The 22,852-nt window shown below is 40.8% G+C and overlaps 1 protein-coding gene across 2 annotated transcripts in view; it reads right to left on the minus strand.

Annotated features, from left to right (window-relative positions):
- LOC116693628 (copine-8) overlaps window positions 1-22,852 on the minus strand; it is a 76,645-nt gene that overhangs the window by 22,672 nt on the left and 31,121 nt on the right. For both annotated transcript variants that reach the window (XM_032522711.1, XM_032522712.1), the window contains exons 5-8: window positions 18,075-18,114; window positions 12,681-12,757; window positions 1,642-1,705; window positions 249-352 (exon numbers count right to left, since the gene is read on the minus strand). In XM_032522711.1, coding sequence (XP_032378602.1) covers window positions 249-352; window positions 1,642-1,705; window positions 12,681-12,757; window positions 18,075-18,114 — 285 coding nt within the window. The remainder of the gene's footprint in view (window positions 1-248; window positions 353-1,641; window positions 1,706-12,680; window positions 12,758-18,074; window positions 18,115-22,852) is intronic.

The raw sequence follows: 22,852 nt of genomic DNA on the forward strand, positions 1-22,852 counted from the left end.
GGACGGCGTAAGTCACATACAGTGTAGAGCACCGAGCATTATGTAACATCACATAGGCAGTTTAGGGCTTATATCCTCTGCATGGGAGCTTTTTGGAGCATGAAAAATCACGCACGGTCTTTATCCATTTCAAGCATCTAGACGTTCTGTGCACGTGTGTGTGTGTGTGTAAAAGTGAGATAGCAGCTTTTGTTTATTCAGCAAATTGACATCCACAAATACCACGGGGAAGATGCTTGTCAACTTACGATCCGTCTTCGTTACTGCGGTAAAAGACGAGAAAGGGATCAGATTTTCCGAAGAAGTCCTTCTTATCCAGCTTGTTGCCACAAAACTGCAGCATCACGGACTCCTTAAAAGGAGGAAAGTAACCAAAATATAGACACACAGCCTCAGGTCACAAGGAAAGACACACAACTTGCTATCACAACAAGTAATATTAGATACTGTTGTTTATTAACTGTCGAGACATTGTGTTATAGACCCATTTTGGAGAGTAAGTTGCGATTTTTAAAAGTCAATATGATCTTTTTGATTTTTGTATTAGCCCTTAAATGTAGGTCTGGTACAATATTTCAAGATTACATCTAAAAACATATCAATGAAAAATTATATTTTCACCCACTGAGTTTTGGGAGCTTACATTTTAAACTTCATCTACCCAAAAACAGACACTAGAAGATAAAATAAAGATTATAAGGCTTAATTCCACACTCTGACACACCATACAATTCTCTTGAATCTAGAATTAATGATCTATTATAGATCATATATCTAATAAATTCCCGTGTTCTTAATTAAGCAATTTCTTGAACTTTTGAAGGAAGACCCCCAAAACGTGAGATTCACTGTTTTATGTTTTGACCCAAAAGAAAAAAAATCTTCTATTACTTCACTAGAAGCAGTTTTTTTTGTTTGAGGTGATCTTGTTTTCTCTTTGAAATAACGAGGGATTGAAATAGTCGCAGTCCGGCTCATCACAAACTGAAGACATAACAGCGACAAACAGTCAGCTGGGTCTGGAACTGAAAGCATTCCCCTTTAACTGGTTGTCAACTACCACCAGAATTTCTTGCATTCAGGGCGAACAGAATCAAAAATCTCTGTGCAACAATTACTACAAATCATACATAACGTGTTAAAATGAAGTTCTAACAAGTTTTGTCTCAGTTTATTAGGTACACCTAAAACTAATGCAGTCTTATAGCCCTGCAATAAATTCTATTATCATGAGGGTTTTAATGTCCCATTTTTGTTTGTGGTGTTTCAAATATTCTATTTATCCTCTCTGCTGTAAATTAATAAATGTTGGCTTTATCGCAGAAGTGCTGTAGAAGACTGCATTAGTCTTTGTTAGGTGTACCTAACAAACGGAGTTTTTGTAATGTACCTTTGTGTCTGTATTCATATCAATACAATATTCAAGAGTTAGTTTTGCATGAAATTTTAAGAAGTGATTTCAGCCAAAAATGACTCCTTGTTTTATAAAGTTTTTAGCTTAAACTGTGTGGAGTACCAAATGGGTCAGACTTGTCACTTTGGAAGGTATAAGAACCAGAAGGTTGGTCTAAAAAGAGGAATGTATCTGACAAGTCTTACAGTTTTCTTTGAAATGCATCAACAGGGGAACCAAACTCTTACCCTGCAGTTGCTCAGCTCTTCTGCTCTCACTATGATGGTGCCACATTTCTTCCCTGGTATCCCACTAGAAAAAAAGAGAACAAAAACAAAAAAATATATATATTCCCATATATACACAATTAAGATGCCAAGGGCCTGTAACAATGAGTTTAATGCAACAAAGGTCCAGGGAAAAAATCTGTCTAGGTGGTGTAAGAGAGAACTAAAAAGATAATATTGATTCAGATTACACAGAAACTATTGTATATTGTATTAAAGTTCATTTTTAGCTTGTCTCCTAACAACAAAAAATTGCTTTTTACACAACTATATGCACTTTACAACCTTGTTTGCTGATACGTTGTGCTTCATGCAAACGCTTTATGCACTGATCTGTAACTAAGCGAGAGAAGGAAACTTTATACATACTGTACTGGCTTTTTTTACATTGTACATAGTGCATACTGGCTTATTTTAGACTGTACTGTATATATCATTACATTGGTTCTACTGCACATTCAACGGTACATACAGTATATCTATATGCACTTCACGACTGCTTGAGCTTATTGGTTGGATGATAAACTGCATTTTGTTCAGCTCAAATCAATACTGCTGAATACTATCTTTTTCTACATGTAGCTTTTATCAACCACGGCACACACAATAGTTTCAGGCAAACAGAATTATTTATGACACGGATAATCAAGCTCCATGAGACTGTAAGCTTAATCTGCGGTGAAATGTCATTTAAATGCTCAAACACACACAAAAAACACAAAAAACACAATGTAATTTTCTATCAAGTGGGACCCCTGTAGACCTGGATTCAAATTTCTCTTCTTCTCGGTCTCTCTCACATTTATTGGCCTGATTGTCTAAATAAATATTAATTTATGCTGAATGAACACCTTCAAAAAAGAACATCAATGTAATGTAACCACAATCAGTGACATTTCAGCTGCAATGTTTGTTTACATCCTGAGCTGGTGAAGCGTAACATTCAGCCATTAAAGCCAAGGGAGATTGACCACTAAAAATAGACCAAATGAATGCCACAGACCCCGGGCCTGATTCAGAACAAGGAAGTGGGAGAGATAATTTCATTTGGCTAAATACGGTCCAGTACAATAAGAGATGTGGAGAAACGGATGGCAAATTGAAGCGAGGCTTTGATACCCCCGTCACCTGAGACACACCGCTGTCCTTTGATGCACGGGGAAGCATTCAGGGAAATTAATTCATGGTACGAGCAGAGAGAGTGCTCAGGAAAGGGGAAGATGGAAAAATGGCAGATAGATGGGGGAACAACAAAGAGATGGACAGAGAAGAGGAAGAACAGAGTCAGAAAGATGGGGGAGCAGATGAGAGGCTGTTAGGTGGAGGGAGAGGCTGAATACATCAGAACATGGTTTCCCACTGAAATGGAATTTAGCCTGCAATACCCAAGCATGCTGATAATTAATCTTATTTGTAATAAAATCTGACACAGTTTGAGAGTTCAAAATGAGGACCCAAAAGCAGGAGACCAGTCAGGCAGGTTGGCAGGACAAAAAAACAAGAAAACTAGAAACTCTTGACACTAGAAGATACACTGAGCCAGGAACAAAGACAGAAAATCTAACACTGAAACAAGAAAAACACCATATACACAAGTAAAGGTGGGTGGTAACAAGGGACAGGTGAAACACATCAGGGTGGGAAAACACCCAAGGCAGGAAGTAAAACAAGACATGACACATTAGAAGAACCTGCAAAATAAAACAAGTAACAAAACCTAACCCAGGATCACAACACAAAATGGTATTTAAAAACCACAATGTTTTTTTATGGATTTGTACTCGTGAAATACACCAGTGATTTCTTTACTTGTTAATTGTCTGGTTTGCTGCTCTTTAGTTTTGTGATGCTTTTCACTTAAGGCTCTGACCCACCAACCCAACGGCCGACCATCGGCAGAAAAGGCAGTCAGACTGGTCAGTCGGTTCCCGTCTCTCAAAAACGTGCCTTGGAACACACCAAAGCGACGCTGACTCCAGCTTACGTTCTGCGTGTGCGCAATACATAATCTGTATTGTCGCCCAAAAAAATGAAAAGCGGAAATGACGGAACATCTTTCTAGACCTAGTAAAGACAGAGCACACCATCGTCAGTCATTGTTTTCAAGAAGGCTCGTTGTTACGATGGCTAGTAATAAGAAGATACTGAAGTGGTCAGCTCCGGTTTTCTCGTGGACTGATTCGCTAGTGTTGTGAAATGTTTAGTTTAAAACGGAAAAGGAAATGTTAAATTATAGTTTCAGGCTTGTTACTTAAAAAGGTACACAACTTTATTGTTTTTACTGAGAAGTCACAGGAAATGCTTTTATTTTGAAGTAGCCTACACGGAAGTTGTGTGTGGATTCTTGCTAGTTTTTTTGAAGATGAACGTGAGATGCTAGATGTGATCCGGTCCGCCAGGCCTAAACTGTTCTTTCTTGTATAAACTGCAGCATAGAGAACAATAAATGTTCTTAGAAAAGACAAGCGTTTTCGGTGTCATTCGAAGCATTCCACTACATTTTGGTGCCGAAAAACGGAAGTAAGTTTGAAGGACTTTGAACTGTCGAAGTTGGAAGCTAGGTTAGCGTAGCTAACGCGAGACGGAGCGCTTTGAAGGATGAAAAGGAAGCGGCGTACAATCCGCGCCCGACAACAAAGCTGTTGATCGTATAGAAGAGGAGGTGAGAAAGGATGTGCCCGACTGTGATACACTACGTGAAATGCTGTCAGTACTGAAGACCAAGGAGGAAAGTTTAACAGATTTAACAAAGGCATTGAAGAAGAAACGCCGATGGACGAATGGGGAGCGGAGATTACAAATACTCAGGATTACCAGGACCGATTCTCAAGGAAGACTCGCACAAAAAGACTGATTCAGAAAGCGAGTCAGAAACCGCGGGTAAGCGATGCAAGTTCAGTCAGATCTTTAATGCACAGACTGTTAAACTGCCCAAGTTGGTGATAGAGAAATACAGCGGGAAATAAGCCAGTGGCAAGAATTCTGGTCTCAGTATGAAACCGCTATTCACAACAACGATGTTCTGTGTAAAAGAGAGAAGTTCACCTACCTGAAGTCATATCTGATGGGGCAGCAGCAGAGCTGTGCGGGATTTACCATGATGATAGCATATGATGCAGCAGTGGAATGCTTCAGAACCGTTTGGAAGAAAAGACATTGGATCAGTGACACATGTCCAAGCTGCTGAGCCAACTCCTGTAAAGAAGTCATAGATGTTGCAGCTTGAGACATCTTTATGATGAAGTGAAATTCAGATTCGCAGTCTAGAATCCTTAGGGATACCCAGTGATACATATGGATGCCTGCTATGCCCAGTGCTTCTGCAGCTTGGACCGGAGGACATAGCACTGGCTTACACACGCAAGTCAGACCTCAATGACGAATGGAAAGTTCTTGAGCTCATCAAATTCCTGAAACCAAGGTCAAAGCAGAGAGAGAGCGCTTCAGCTTTCACGTCCAGGTAACACTCAAAGGGACATTCCACCAGATAACAGATTGAGTGCTAGCCCAAGTCTTTCAGTGACAACAAACCTAAAAAATGGAGTGTTCCCTCAGCCACTGCACTGCACACCGGTAATGCCCTAGAACTGTGTATATTGTGACAGTGATAACACAGACCAGAACACTGTCCGAAAAGTCGTGTCTGCGCAAAGAGAACTGAAAAGGTTGGGAAGATGTTATGTGTGTCTAGGACCAAAAACATAGCAAAATACTGCAGAGTTAAAGGTGCTTTGTGTGTCTTGTGTGGAGCAGGCATCACCAGTCAGTCTGTGAGCAAAGTGAAACACAGACAGATAAAGTCCATGGCAGCACTGATGCCGTTGTATCCTCTGTGTCTAGTGCAGTGAAACAAAAGGCTAACATGTCGAACACAGTACTGCTCCAAACTGTAAAGGCGTGGACAGAGGGCCCAGAAGGGAGACAAATTGTACGCTGTCTGCTGGATGGAGGTAGCCAGAGAAGCTTCATATTGAGGCCGTGGGTTAAAGCCTTGGGACTACCAGTAATAAGGCAGGAGACGCTAAACCTTCACACCTTTGGCCTACTACTCCTGTAATGCAAAGCGCCACGTCGTAAAGGTGTCTTGGAAAATGTGTGGAATACGCAGCAAAGATTGACATTGAAGCAGTGGAGATCCTCAAGTGTGCAGTGCTGTAATAAAAGTGCCAGGTGAACCCATCCAAACGGAATTAGGAAAAGGGGTCTGAACTTGCTGATTTCCCACAAGAGCACAAAGGATCCAGAACTTGCATTGTTAATAGGAGCAGATTTTACTGGAAAGTAGTGACAGGCAAGGTCCAGAGGATAACAGAGTCCCTAGTAGCCATAGAAAGCAGCTGGGATGGGCCTTGCAGGACCAGTATCAGCATCTAGTGTAACCGACACCACTTGTATGCACATCAGCCTGCAGGAAGATCGCAGCTGTCAAAACAACTACTGCCTTCTGGGAGGTGGAGTCGCTGGGCTTGTCAGTGAAAAAACCAGAACCCAGATGAAATGGAGGCTCTCAGAACTTTAAACATGCTTAACATACAAGGATGGTCGCTACCAAGTTGAGTTGCCCTGGCGATCAGACAAACCAGATTCCCAGATAACTTCACAGTGCAAGGAGACGGTTTGAAGGCCTCATGAAGAAAATAAGAACGGACACAACCGTACACAAGGTACATGATGTCATTCAGATTCTACAGCAAGGCATCTGTGAGGATGCCCAGACAACTTCAGCAGCAGAGAACCTGAGACTAGGAGATACTACATGCCATCATGCTGTTCTAAGAGGACACGGTAACAACTAAACTAAGAGTAGTTTTGATGCATCGTCACACAAGGAGGGTTCCTCGCTAAATGACTGTTTGCGTGACTGGGCCGAACCTTAACCCAAATCTGTTAGACGTGCTAATCAAGTTCAGGCTCCACCAGATAGCCTTTACGCAGACATACTAAGGCATTCTTGCGATAGCTCTAACCGAAAGGGACAAAGATGCTGTGAGGTTTTTTGGGCTGCTGGACCCAACCAGTGACTGTAAAAAGAGCGTGCGCATCAGAGGATGAATAGAGTGGTATTTGTGTGTGTCTCACCAGCCCATTCCTAGCGGCAACCATAAGACAATATAAGCAGTACAAACTGAGAACAACTACAGCTGTGAAGGCACTTAATGAGTATCTCTATGTAGATGATTTCATCTCCAGCTCAGACAGTGTGGAAAAGGCCTTTTCAGTCACCACAACAGCAAAGGAGATTCTGTCCCATGCCAGCATGAATTTGTGCAAATGGGTAACAAACTCACCAGAACTGAGGGCTAAGTGGACAGAAAGTGGACTAGAGCCCACACCAGAAACCGGCACTTGTGGAAATGTACTGAAGGTGTTAGGATTAGTCTGGAGATCTGAAAATTATAACTTTGTGTTTGATCTGAAAGGACTGCTGGACATCTTAAAGGGAAAGGAAAACACAAAGAGAAGTGTATTAAAGACATCAGCTCGCATCTTTGACCCCATCGGGTTTCTCACCCCATTTACCATACGGGTAAAATGCCTTTTTCAAGGACTATGGGAAAGGGGAATTGATTGGGATGAACAGTTACCCCCAGACCTGGCTGAAAAATGGGATCAGTGGTGTGCAGAGCTGCCTCAGCTCCACTTGGTTACAATTCCAAGATGGTACCAAGTTAAAATACAGCCCAACTCACCGACATCCAAGTTGCATGTCTACTGTGATGCCAGTGAAAAGGCATACAGTGCAGTTGCCTATCTGCAAGGAGAGAACGAGGAAGGACAAGTTGTCACCAGTTTTGTGGCATCAAAGTCAAAGGTGGCCCCACTAAAGAAAATGACCTTGCCACGCTTGGAGCTCATGGGTGCCCTGATTGGAGCAAGATTAGGGAACAACCTTCTCAAGCCATTGAACATGGAAAGAAATCAGCTTAATATGTGGACTGATTCCATGATTGTATTTCATTGGATACGTAGCACAGCACATAGGTGGAAGCCATTTGTGGCAAACAGAGTGACTGAAATTCAAGGTCTCAGTAATCCAGAACTTTGGTCCCACTGCAGTGGCAAAACTAATCCTGCTGACTTACCCACGAGAGGCCAGAGTGTTGAGAACCTCATCCAAGAGCAGCTGTGGTGGAAGGGACCCACTTCCCTGTCATCGGCTGATGAAGCAAAGAACATTGATGAGGAATGTGGCTTAGATGAAGTTAACACTGAGCTTAGGTCTAAGTTTCAGGTTGTAGTGCAGCTTACCAGCACTGAACAAGCAGAGCCACTATTAGACCTAGAGAAGTACAGCAGGTTAAAAACAGTGTTGAGAATAACTGCATGGGTGAAAAGGTTTTTAGCTAATGCACGTTCTGGTCAAAGGATTCAGGGAGAACTCACTTCTGAGGAGCTTACTGCAGCAGAAGTGTATTGGGTGAAGATGACACAAGGGCATAGTTTTAGCCAGGAAATCTGTCAGTTAAAAGAGGGACAAAACCTGAGAAGAGATTCAAAAATCAAAGACCTGAAACCTTTTTTGGATGAAAATGGTCTCATTTGTGTGGGAGGCAGGTTGCAGCATTCTAATATTAGTTACAGGGAACAACACCCATGGGTACTGCCTACAAAGCACAGATACTCTGAGTTAACAGTTCAGTCCTGTCATGAGAGAGTGATGCATTCTGGTGTCAGAGATACTCTAGTGCAAATGAGGGAGAGATTCTGGGTTTTAAGGGGTAGACAGCTAGTCAAGCGGGTGGTGTTACATTGTAACATGTAACACCACCTAACTAAGACTAAAAGTGAGACCAGCCCAGCAAGTTACAGCTCCGTTACCCAGAGATAGAGTCACAGAGTCCCCACCATTTGAAGTTACTGGGGTAGATTTTGCAGGACCCTTGTATGTCAGATCAAGTGGTCAGCCTAAGAAGGCATACATCGCACTTTTCACTTGTGCTGTGACTAGAGCAGTACATCTAGAGTTAGTTTCAGATCAGACTACTGAAAGTTTTCTTTTAGCTTTAAAGAGATTTATTGCAAGACGAGGACTATGTAAAGTTATTTACTCAGACAATGCTAAGACATTCAAGAGAGCAGAACAGGACCTAAAACAACTATGGAGGTCATTTAAGGAATCAGAGCTTACAGAGCTGTTTACTGATAAAGGGATCACCTGGAAGTATATTGCCGAGCGAGCTGCTTGGTGGGGCGGCTTCTGGGAGAGGCTTGTAAGATCTGTAAAAACATGTCTAAAGAGGGTCCTGGGGAGGGCTTCATTAAACTTTGAGGAGCTGACAACCATGCTTGCAGAGGTGGAGGCTGTGCTGAATTCCAGGCCTCTTTCTTATGTGGACAGTGATGCATCAGAGCCCCAGCCACTCACACCTTCTCATTTTCTAGTTGGGAAAAGGCTGACTTCATTACCACCAAAGACTATGCTTCCTCCATCTCAAGCAATCAATGTGAGTCGAGAAGACATGTGTAAGAGATGGAGATACAGACAGAGACTAATAACCAGCTTTTGGAACAGCTGGAGAAAGGACTACTTGCTGAACTTGAAATCAGCTCACAAGTGTGACATACCCACACCCACTGTGCTAAAGGTGGGAGAGGTCATCTGATCGGAGAGGATAACGCTCCCAGGCAGACCTGGAAAATGGGCAGGATAACAGAGCTATTTCAGGAAGAGATGGACTTGGCGTTCCTGCACTGTTCGTACTTCTACAGGAAGTTTGTAAAGAGACTGTTCAGTTGATTTACCCTTTAGAGATTAATAGGTGATAGGCTGAATAGTAATGAACAACAGTTCATCGGGCGGGAGGATGTTGTGAAATGTTTAGTTTAAAACGGAAAAGGAAATGTTAAATTATAGTTTACAGCTGATACTTAAAAAGGTACACAACTTTATTTGTTTTATACTGAAGAACGTCACAGGAAATGCTTTTATTTTGAAGTAGCCTACACGGAAGTTGTGTGTGGATTCTTGCTAGTTTTTTTGAAGATGAACGTGAGATGCTAGATGTGATCCGTGTCCGCCAGGCCTAAACTGTTCCTTTCTTGTATAAACTGCAGCATAGAGAACAATAAATGTTCTTAGTAAAAGACAAGCGTTTTTGGTCGTCATTCGAAGCCATTCCACTACAGCTAGTCAAGGGCTAGCACTCCCCCAATCAGATTGGTCACTGAGTCCGACTGCCCACTGGCCGATTCAACGAGTCAAATCGGCCAAAATGGATGCCGACGGCTCCTCCGACTGACCACTGCACAGAGGCGGACTTACCATTAGGCAAAGGTCGGCAATTGCCTTGGGCACCAAGCTACCAAGGGCCCCGTTAAACGCCTCATAAACTTATGGTTACGATTTGTTGTCTTACTTTCCACCAATTCGTTATATCTCTAAACATAGATAAATAGCTAGCTATAGATAGCTAAAGCGCTATCCGATTGTTTAATTCATGATGAGAAACTCAAAATGACTAAATCCGCCCCTGCCACTGCACGGAACACACCGAACAGACTCGAATCACCGACCTCGGCAGACTGTCAGATGGCCGATAATCAGGTTGGTGTGTCAGAGCCTCTACAGTAAAATGTGTTTTTTGGGTTTCACTTGGAGGCAGCGGAGTAAGTGCAAACACACACACACACACACACACACACACACACACTACTAAATAATAAATAATATCTAAAAATGTCTTCTAAAAAACGGATAAAAATAAATCTAAAAAACTGATAAAAATAAAACATGAGGGTATGCACGGACACGGCAAACACACACACACGCGCATGTACACACACACACACACACACACACACACAATGAACACTGGAGGACAGGGGATGAGGCTCGGGTCAGACTACTGATGGCTTGCTGCCTCAGGAGGAAAACATAAGCAATAACAAATTGTTCTCTTCAGTAAGCTGAAAAATATGCTGCAGTTCTGCTGTGTGAAAAAGAGCTGAGATAATATAAGACACTCCAGATTATGGGTTGAGCTTTAATAAAGATTTGTCTGTTTCATTTTGGAGAACTTGGGCCATATCTTATGAGGAGCCTTTGATGGGTTTAAGAGTAAAATGTCCCCACTCAGAAAGTGTATCTGTTGTGTGTGAGCAATAAACTTTCCTGGTGTGGATGAAGTTTGCTAACAGAGTGATTTTTTTTCTGAAATCAGGTTGCATTCTTTACAAAATGTAAAAGTTTGATGGGTTCCTTTTTATTCTGGGATGATGGGTATGCAGTATTCTCACACTGCCAGACGTTCCTCCACAGCGCCGTGGAGGAGGGTCTGGCAAGTCTGCACAGCATCCCGGGATGGGGGAAAAATGTGCTCTGGTTTATTGGCATTTGTTTAAACCAATCACAATTGTCTTGGGCTTTGCTAAGCGTCGAGCGGAGCCATGGTGCCGCTCAAAACTAGCCTCGGGAAGGAACTTGTTTTGGTGGAACATGTGTACGTTCAAAAGTTGTTTCAGTCGTGCAAAAAAAAACTCTGTTTGGACAGATAGTCTAGCTAGCTGTCTGGATTTACCCTGCAGAGATCTGAGGACCAGGTAACCATAGTCATCATGAATCCACCGGAGTTTAAAATTACAACACAAAGAGAGCGGAATATGACGGACATCCGAAAACGGACATCGGAAAAGAGTGACATTGGGGTAATGTCCGGCGGAACGAGAGCAATCCCGGAAGAGGAACATTGTGGGTATACAGTAGACTAGGTATGCAGTAATGACAGTATAGTTTTATTAGTTGTCTTGTCTTTTTTTTATGTGATTGTTTTCATGCCTGTCATTTTGACTATTAGATTACATATATTTTAATTAAATATCTCTATACTTGAATTGTTTTTCTGTTTTATTCTTTATATTGTATAAATACATTTTCAGTCACCTGTAAAGCTTTTTGAACTGCACTAACCTGTATGAAACACATACATACAAACATATGTTTACCTGACATTAATATGCAATTGACATATAGACTAATTTCCTTCCCTGATTTAGTAACAGATTTTTCTATTAAAAAAAACCCTCACTATTTAATCATGTCTTAACACAGGCAATTGTATAAGACTTTTGATTAAACACAATACACTGCAACATTATCAAAACTATTAAAATCAGGTTTTATATTATATATTATAGCAAAGACAGTTTCAGTCAGTACTTAGAAATGATTGTTATTTGACTTTCTTAAAGTAATCTTTAATTGTGTAACAGCAAACCTATTGTTGATCACATTTGCATTTCTGTGGACAACACACGCCTTTGTCGCTTCAGTCACTTCAAGATTTTTCTGCAATTTTTGTCATTATTAGATAGTTGATATTAGAGTGATTGGAAAAATTATGGGAAGAGTGAAAGGGGGATTCCTGTGCACTAGATGGTGCCTCTAAACTTAGAATAACCACACAAAGAGCCAGAAAAGAAATGTTTCATGAACTGGCTACACGTTTAACTATTGTGTTGTACTAGAGAGCAAATATCTGACATGTATTCAGTTGAAAAATGTCCATGATTATTTCTTAAGGCTTCAGTTGAGGCTTCAGTTCAGTTTAGGCTTCTTTATAAATGGAGCTGGGAGCTCACCACTGACATCTCCCCTTTGGGTGAACTGTCCCATTTCACTACATGCTGTTTACCACCCCGACATGTTTACAGTCTGTCATTAGGCCTGCTGCTGTTTAACTATTCATCTCATTAGGCTGATGGAGACAGTGTACGCTTTCATCAACATCTTGGCTTGTTTTCATGCCCCTGATCTGCTTCCCTTCAAAGCAAGTGATCTTAAAATGACATGCTGATTTTCAATTCACACCACTAAATGGAACTGAATCTAAAATCGGAACCTGAGCCCAAACAGCTTTTTTGTGGCACCTAATGATAGTGGCTCCGTGCTTAGAGTAGTGCATTACAAGCCTTTTGCCCATTCACTTTCAATTATGAGTGTGTAAATAAAATAGCAGTGACTGTGTTTGGTTGTTTTCCCGTGTGCATGATATTCTACTTACATCAAAGGTTTTTCCAAGCGGCTTCCCAGGGAGCCGACTATCTCACCCAGCGTACAGAATGCCTGGCCCAGGAAGTCCTAAATGTGCAAAAAAGTAAACACATAATACAGAAATAAAGAAACATTTAGAGGTGGAAGAGCATATATACTGTATATACACATATACACATTATATACAGTACATACTGTATACAGTACACATAAATACATATACAGCATATTTCTTCATTTAGGTTGATTCAAACACACAAACAGCTAAAAGTAGGTTCCCCATAATGGAAACTCAAAATGTTTAATATTAAATTATTTAATAAGACACAAGTAAAGTAATCCAATACATGTTTAAAACTGAGTTTATTGGTGTCTGCTCTTTCTTGCAATAAGCAATTCTATATTTTTAATTCCAGCTTTTAATTTGATATTTCGCCACTTAGAGCTGAAACAATTAGTCAGTTACTCAATTAATCAATCAAAAGATAGTTACTCATCGACTGTTTTCACATTTTATTATTCATTTCAGTCAACATTCTCTGGTTCCAGGTTGTCAGATGTGAAGATTTGATTCTTTTCTTTGTCAAATATGATAGTAAAAGAAATATAGGTTTTGTTCTGTTGGTGTTGATAAATTAATCAACAATCATCTTGGGCTCTGAGAGATTTTAATGGATATTTTTCACAATTTTCTGACATTTTATAAACAAAATTATTTATTGATTAATTAATCACTTAATCAACCGATTAACCTTTAATTAAAATAATTGTTAGTTGCAGCTATTCTGCTACTTTTCATCACAATATCTTTGTCAATCAAGACAAACAGTAGTGAGCCAGTTACGTGATTAGCTCTCGCTTCAGTCTGACTGATCAAATGAACAGGATACCGATCAACAGGGGCACGTGGAGAAACAAAGAGAAAGCTGGTTATTAAAGAAGAAAAACCCAAATTGTATTTTCTCAATTTATGCACATAATGTGGACACTACAGAGGCATCCAGAACACAAAAAAGCAACTCAGGTTGTAAAGTATTTCAAGTTCTTCATCGTCAGAGTTCAATGTTTGTCTTGTAACAAAGAGTCATATCTGATTTGATTGGATTGATTGGGGTCTCCATTAGCTGGGGTCATAGACACATCTACACTTCCCGGAGTCCACGCAGAACTTGTGCAGCTATACTTTGCCGTGCATCATTACATTAAAAACAACCATAAAAAAAACAATGTTCAATATATCACTATTGTTGGCTTTCTTTCTCTTTTTCATGTATATTTTGCACATTGCAGCATGTCCTGTGTCCTTGTTGATCACTGTAGGGTGACCATAAGACAGGATTTAGTTTGGGGAGGAAGAGCCTTTGGCCAGCAAGAAGAGCAAAGAGCAGAGATAGAAGAGGGGGTATAAAAAGTCTGTTTACAAGGAGGGTTTGTTCACGCGCTGCCACATTGGCCTCCTCTACAAGAAGTGTGTGTGGGTGTGTGTGTGTGTAAAAGTGCTTGACAGATGAGCCGTGTTGAGTCCGGCGGGCAGAAAGCTGCTCTAAAGATCTTTGCCGGTGCTGAGCAAATTTTCCCCATGCCGAGGTCTCGAAACAAAAAGAGATGACAAAAATGCTCTGGCCTTTCCATTAGAAATATGCTGCTAGCTAGCAGCCCCAGCCCAGTGCCTGCTACGCCTCAGATATCTCAGACCAGAGGCTTAAGGGGCCTCACATTAACAGGCTCAGTGGTGGCAGGAAAAACAGTTGGTTAGAAGGATATCTCTAGTATAAAAAAAAGATCACAGATAAATCCCACAAGTCCTATATTCCTTCTTTAAGTCTCTCCTGCTCATTAGGCTTCTAATATACATATATACAGTATTTATCTATCATAGATAATAAATATATACTATTTATTAAGAAAAATCTATTAATTTAATGTCTAATTTTTTTTCAAATATGACTGATGGTCATGATAACATTTTAATAAAAAGCAAAAAGTGTACCTCCTGCACACAGACTCCATTCCAAAATGTGTTAATCCCAGTTGGATTTTTGTCAGGTCATATACACCCATATACAGTATATACGTATATGCAGTATATTCCAATAAGCTGATGATAAGCATTATGATAACAACTGTGGCTGATCATCCAACCCCACTCAAGGTAATAAACATTTTAAAGCAATGAAAACTAAATATAAAAAATGCCCAAAATATCTCAAATAAAACGGAAGCACAGTTAAAATGTTAAAGACTGTACATTACAAAAAGAAAACTAAAAATGTGCACATCAAACACTTGTTTTTGAGTCTACCAAAAGCTATAAAGAAAGTAGTGACTTGGAAATTGCTTTAGCTGTCAAATTCTGTTTTTGTCAGAGTCTGCGTTTTGCAAACATTTAGTAGGTTAAGACTAAAATCAAAACCACCACCAGTCATAATATTGAAATAAAACCAGTGTTGACAAATACCAGATAATGAAGCCGTTTCTGTTGCTACCCCGCATTACAGGATGCATAAAGTACGAGTGTAAGAGTGTAACGTCACCCCACATTACTTAGAGCACCTTTAAAGTCCAGTGAGGCCCTGGGTTCAAGTCTGGTGAAGTCCCACTTTTGCCCCACATTTTGAACGGCAACAAAAAGGAAAATCGCACAAAAACCTTTTAATAGGTTGTTTTACATACAGTACATGTGCATTTTTAGCAATAGTACATTTAATAAGGGGGAATAAACTTTTGCAGTAAAAACCTGACTGCTTTCAAATAGTCATGAGGGAACACACAACCAGTTAACTTAATCACTGCCTGCAAACAAAGAAGATGTTTCTCTGCCTGGATTCATCTGCTAACCATCGAGTTTAAAATAATGAATGAAGACTTTGAAATTAAATGAGTGTTTGTAGGAATGATATTGGTATATTTTACCATCAAAATACACAGGAAGGATTGTGCAGGGCCGTAATGAGAGTCTGTCAGAATAAAAATGCAACATCCACTTCATCTACAACAACAAGATACACAGCCCTTAACTAGATAGTACTGTATGCTGTGTCTTTGCACATATTCCCCTGCAGCTATATCTGCACATGGTATGAAAACCATATGGCACAGGAAAGCATCTGCTGTGAAGGAAAGAGGAAGAAATCCTCAACTGCTGCCATTAATGCTGCCAAAAAAGATACTGTACTTTTTTTCTTCTAGTTTATCTAGTTATTGAAAGCGACTGGGGATTGACTTTGCCTTGACAATGGAGCCATCACTGCGTGCCAGATCTCCAATCCCACACATCCACAGCGACGACAGGGTGCATCCAAGCGTCCTCAGCCTTCATGTTGTGAGGGAGTCGCTACGCTCACATTGCTCAGCTCTCTGTAGAAGCCCGGGGGGATGCTGGGGTTGAGGCTGAGGAAAAGAACTGCCTGCAGTTGGCAATGAGTATGAAGCTTGGTAATAGGAAGAGGGTTGGGGGTGGAGATAGAGCCCAGGATATAGACAGAACTGGAGCAGGGTGCTGCTGGGGCTTCTGGGTGCACTGAAAGTGAAGGATGGGGCTAAAAGGCAGTAAAATCGGAAGTTACAGGTTTTAAATCAATATGGCTTGACTAAGACTGGCTGGCTAAATAGTGTTAGGGAGTAACTTTAACCTGCAATCCATCAGCAGCAGGCTGTGCAAACTGCAACTGAGTATAAGCAGCACCAAACGTCTGTTAAGGAACGACAAAGCTGACATAATCTCATTGCTTTATTAAAGCCCGTCAGTAGACAACTTGTATGTGTTTTGGACTTGGAAAAAGCCCGTCAAATTGTAGACGTTCACTTCCATTCTCCACCGGATCATGTTTAATTTTAAGTTTTTTTTAATTTTTTTAATTGATTGATGCCAAGGTGCTCTTGGCAACGCCCAGGCGGTGAACTGGCATCTCTCCAGCTACCAATTCACACGCCGTACTTTGGTCTGTACAGGGACTTGAACCAGTGACCCTCCGGTTCCCAACTCCCTACGGACTGAGCTAATGCCAACCCTCAAAGTTTGATGAGCGATCCATCACTCTTTAAGTCAGTGCTGAAAACACTTATTCCAATTCCATATACTTATTTTATTCCAATGTCATCTTTTTGTTAAATTAAAAAGGGACCTATTTTAACCAGATTAGTGGATTAGTCGATGAGGAAATGAACCAACAAGTCATTGTTTTAGTCAAACATTTCTTGGCCAGAGCAAATCCACGCATTCATTTGCACCTAAAAAAATAAGCAAGAAAAAAATAACTTGTAAATGGCTAAAACCTGAGGCTCCCTAAATTGATTGGATATAGATATTTAATCAAACATATATAATGGAGAATTTGACATACTCCCTCAGAGTACACCTAGATAAATGTACACGTCTGGTCAGGATGTATTGAATTCATTAAACCCTAGTCTCTACAGTATCCACGACGTTCCACTTCCGGGATTGCTCCGTTGCCAACAGATATTCCGCCAGATTTCCCTCATTTAGGCCGGATATACATTGCCTTGGGCTTCCTTTGTGTTGTAATTTTAAACTCCAATGGATTTATGAGGACTATGGTTAACTGGCTCCTCAGATCTCTGCAGGGTAAATCCAGACAGCTAGCTAGACTATCTGTCCAATCGGAGTTTTCTGTTGTACAACTGAAAGAACTTTTGAACATGCACAATCCACCAAAACAACTTTCTTCACGAGGCTATTTTGCAGAGACGCCTAAGACGATTGTGATTGGTTTAACAAAATGCCAATAAACCAGATCACGTATTTATTTCATCCCAGGATGCTGTGTGGACTCACCAGACAGTGCGAGACTATTTAGACCCTGATGGCATGGCTTTACATGATACACAATTACTACTGTAAAAGAAAATTATAAAAGATCCTATGTAACAACAGAGATGGCTGTCTTGATGATGAAAAGATAGATGTTTTTGAGCTTCTTTTCCTTACTTTAAAAATTGATTTTTGTATTTCTTTTCTATTTAATATATTATAATTGTCAATGCAGGGCAAGATTTTATAACTCATTCATTGAGAAAGGACAATTTGCTCTCTCAACAACAAGTTCATATACCCAAATATGTTATTTAAAAAAGAGCAACCAGTTAAGTAATTAAACGTTTTATATCTAATTGTCTTGCACTACTGCTAATAAACACAGAAAGCACACAGGTCAGAATGATTTCACTGAGACAGAAACTGTGGTGTAAAAACCCTCTGAATGTGGTATGGGCCAGAAATGTATTTTCTCTAACACAATTGTTCCTGTTATGCCATTCTTACCTCTGACATTCTGATTCGTATCAGACTGCTATTGTACTGGAAGGGTAAACATTTGGCTGTATAATATCTCCATGAATGCATGACTGATTGTTGAACAGCTGAGGTGACGGAGACACTCACGTGTTTAGAGAGGTTGTCGCTCTTGCAGTCTAAATCATACCTGAAGAGAAGAGAAAGGAAGAGATGAAAGGTCTGAGCAGCAGGACTGTGGCTGCCAAAACACAAATTAGTAGTCAATGACAGAAGCTTCTCTCCCTCATCACCTGCCGTTAATGCAAGGCACTCGTCCGCTAATCACTGCAAAGAACCTGTTCAGGATTAAAGTAGGCTTGTGAGTACGGCACCAAAAGCTTTAGTGACAGGATTTAATGCATGCAGCTACAACAATATTAGTGGCCTGAGTATCATTAATGGCTGTCTGTACACTTCACCCCAAAAATAAATAAATAAATAAAACAAATATATGTGTGTGTGGGTGTATGTGTGTGAGTGAGAGAGACGTGTGCGACCTCTGATATTGTATATGATATTGTTATAATAATTAAAGGTGGACTAAAGAAACATACAAAAAGTACTCTCTGCAAAGGATAAGCATATCTAGATGGATGGACATCCAGGTGGGTATTCAAAGTATGTACATGTATGTACATTGTAGGAGCAATATTACAGTATTATTTGGACTACTGATAGCAAAGTACAACCAGACCACAACCCTGGATATACAGTTTTTTTTAACTTAAGATACTGTATTTTTATTCTCTATAGGGTTGTGTGATTGGACAAATATATCGGCCAATGGCAGAGTCCATCAACGTTTTTTCTTCTTCTTCTTTTGGCTGATTTTTTGTTATTTGCCTACGTAACATCTCCAACATTCTGCTGCACACATTGAAGGATCGCAGCTTCCTCAGGAAATAGTGTCTGCTCATCCCCTTCTTGTAAACAGCAGTGCTGTTGATCTTCCAGTTCAGCCTGATCCAGTTGAGCCTGATGTTGACACCCAGGTGTCTGTACTCCTCCACCATGGCAACGTCTCTTCCCAGGATGCAAAGGGGTTGCGGAGTCGTTCCCTTCCTCCTGAAGTCGATCACCATCTCTCTGGTCTATCCACGTTCAGCAGCAGGGGATTCTTACCAGACCACTCCACCAATTCATCCACCAGCGCCCTGTACTCCCCCTCCTGTCCATTGCTTATACACCCAACAACTGCAGAGTCATCAGAAAACTTCTGTAGGTGACAAGACTCTGAGTTGTACTGGCAATCTGGTACTGGTGTTTGTGCTCTTCTCCCCCCCCCACACCCGGTGATCTCTTTCATCCCTGTCCACACCTCCCTCATGTTGTTCTGCTGGAGACTGGCCTCCAGCTTCCTCCTGTAGGTGTTTTTACACTCCATTAGTTTATCCCGCAGTCTGTGCTGTACTTCCCTTAGCTCCTGTCTGTCCCATGACCTGAAAGCTGTCTTCTTCTCATTAAGAAGGACTTTCAGGTCACTGGGGATCCACGGCTTATGGTTTGGAAAGCAGCGTACAGTCTGGGAGGGCATGGTGGTGTTCTCACAGAATTTGATGTATTCTGTGATACAGTCAGTCACGTTATTGATGTCCTCCCCAATGTGGCTCACAGTGCACGCCCCAGTCTGTAGACTCCAAGCAGTCCTGCAGTGCCTCCTCAGTCCACCTCCTCACAGTCCTTTTGTGGACAGGTTGCCGCAGGACAAGAGGAACATACATAGGGGACAGCAAGACAAGGTTGTGATCTGATTTGCCAAGGGGGGGGGGAACTCAACTGCTCATCTGCCTGTACATTTATTCTCAGCACTGTGTATATTGAGTACTGACAAGCGGACTAAGATTCCTTGTATGTTTCAACATAATTGGCAAATTAGGCGGATTCTGGCAGCTGGCAGATAGTCCAAACATATTTAGGAATACGGTACGCCTAAGCACAATCTCTTGGATGCCACTTTTGATGAAACTTTAGAGAGTAAAGCATCTCAGTGATCCGTTTCAGCTTTTAAATTGCATTTGGCAAAAGCAAAATGAAAATAGTGTTTGATTGCTTGTCTTTGCCTACGCTTAGAGAAATGATGCATCTCATCAGCGCATTGTCACATTTTGAAACACTGATCAGTCTTACGGAGCTTTCACACCAAATTGCGCAGAACAGGACCAATATTTCTTAGTTTTCCTCTGTGTAGGATTATGTGCTGCACTTCATTTCACACACTACCTCATAAAAACTGAAAGCGGCACATGGCAATCACTACATTATACATCTGTGGCTGGCAGCATCAGACAGTGGTCCAGTTTTAACAAAACTGAGAAATGGTTTACCTAACGGCTGCACTAAAAGAGTACTGCACCAATTTATCATTGCACTCCTCCTGTATTACACTGTCTGACTCACAATGAACAGTATTAACAATGGGTTCACAATCGATGCAGCAGAACCAGAAATATCATCTTTTATTTGCCACACATTATTCTTTCTTGTCAAAACCTGGCACCTACATTATCCACAATGCAACTTAACCGCAGGAAGTTATGTATGAGATTTTCTTACATATGCAGTAGCAGGCTACGCCCTGTAAACAAACTTTGATATGTAAAAGTGATGTTTCACTTTCAAGCATACACCATTTTCTTAGTACAAAGCTTATAGTTGCCAATTTAAAAAAAGAAAGATATTTTTTTGAAAAGTGACTTCCACCTGACAGGTGCTCCTGCTAGACTTACAAAATATGTACATACTAGAATTAAACAATCATAGCTTCTCTCCACCGGAGATACTTCTCCATCTTATGCAGGAACAATCATCCAAAACCACAAGTAACATCATGCAAACCATGTAATCCACTTGCTTCTCCGGAGAGAAATTCATCTTTATACATCTCCCATAACCCGCCACCTTCCTGGGTGTCTTAGGTGTGTCTGTGTGTGTGTGTGTGTGTGTGTGTGTGTGTGTGTGCGCAGCAGCGTGCAGCGGAGTGTGTTAAAGGTAGAGCCTGAGCGTTTCTTTCAACAGACAGCATGCCATGTACGATAAGGCGCCTGCTGACAAAAGTGGACGATGCTGTGTCCAATACAGTGATGTAACTAATGTTATTCCATAAGAGCAAGGAAACACGCTGCTGTTACGCAACACGCCAAAGGCAAAATGCACAGGTGCGCTTCATGTTCTATTCGCTTCTTGCCTCCGTCACTCCCAAATGTTCATGAATGATTTATGTAATCTCATTTAATAATGAGACCCTTAGAGAGAGAGAGAGAGAGAGAGAGAGAGAGAGAAGGATGGAGTGAGTGAGAAAGAGATAGATAAACAGAGACAGTGAGTGAGAGAGAGGGAGAGAGAGAGATCTAAACAGAGAGAGTGAGAGAAAGAGATCTAAACACAGAGAGGGAGAGAAAGAAATCTAAACAGAGAGTGTGAGTGAGAGAGAAACGGAGTGAGAGAGAGAGAGAGAGAGAGAGAGAGAGAGAGAGAGAGTGTGGGGGGAATAGGAAAGAAAAACATACTACTGATATATGTACTGATGTCAAGTAAATTTTATCACAACTGTGCCTCAAGGGGCTTCACAATCTGTATATGACACCCTCTATGCTTAGATCCTCGATTCAGATCTGGATGACGCCCGAAAAAACCTTTAAGAGGGACAAAATTGAAGAAAAAGCAACAGAGGAGGGATCCCTCTCCTTAGGCAGACAGACATGTTGTGTGTACAGAATAGACCATTGTAGTAAAATGACAGTATTGACAATCAGTATAACCAAATTATAGATGAGGGGTGTCAAACTCAGCTTCCCTAAGGGCCACACAAGAAAATGAGACTGACATCAAGGGCCAGACATAGAGTTTATTGCTTTTATGTCATGAGAAATAAAATATACAGTCAAATATATTTGACTGTATGTCTCATACAGTCTTCTCACTTACAGGTTGGTCGACAAAAATGTTGAAGACAATGCCAAAAACGTCAAAATAAAACCTTGTAAAAAAATAGGTGGGCCAAAATGTATTGACACATGTGTTATAAATGGATTGTAAACATATATAAAGAATGTATCATGATTTGGCCTCACACACCCACACACACCCACACACACACACACACAAACTAGCGTATGTGCAGTAGTACATGTCCCACGGCGCCTCATGAGTGCACATTTGCTGTGTGTGACAGTGTGTATGTGTGTGTTTATGAGGATGACATCACTCGGCATCGGCACTGGGCCAGACAGGATTTCTCTTGGTCCTGTGCTGTCTGTCTTGAGGGGGGAGCGGCTGCTCAGAGCTCCGTTTGAACTGAGCAATGATGACTAATGATGGCACACAAACAAACGGGGCCAGAGAGGCAAGTAGCTGAAGACACACTAGTTTCAACTCGCTTTTGTCTTATGTTTGTAATTTTGTTTTTTTAGTCTTTTCATTTTTTACCTTCATTGGTATTGTATTTGTTTTTGCTTGTTTATTTTCTGTTTTGGATCCTACTGTATTTAACAAATCTATCTATTAATCTAATCTAATCTTGTCATGCACAAATTGAATGCTGTTTCACACTTGTTGTTACCTATTTATAACGCTGAATTTTATGCAAATGCTTCATCACATAAGAGTGGCTTCTTCTATTACATTAAATCATTTCAGAGCAGAAATTTCATTTTAATGTAAAACAGCAATCCTCTGAGCTTATTTAGCCACATTGTTTCTACAATAAAAGCCTTCCGTTATTTTGGTATTTGAACGTTTTTATTATGAGCAAAATCCAGAAATGTTGGGGATTCATTAGCAGTAACGTAACGTGACTCCACTGTGCATTACTGTTACTTTGCAACAGCACTCTTTAACAAAAGCTGTCCAATCCGTTACAAGGAAGGTTTTACAATTCCCCCCCCCCC

The sequence above is a fragment of the Etheostoma spectabile genome, chromosome 8 (genome assembly GCF_008692095.1).
Source record: "Etheostoma spectabile isolate EspeVRDwgs_2016 chromosome 8, UIUC_Espe_1.0, whole genome shotgun sequence".
In the NCBI taxonomy this organism is placed as follows: Eukaryota; Metazoa; Chordata; class Actinopteri; order Perciformes; family Percidae; genus Etheostoma; species Etheostoma spectabile.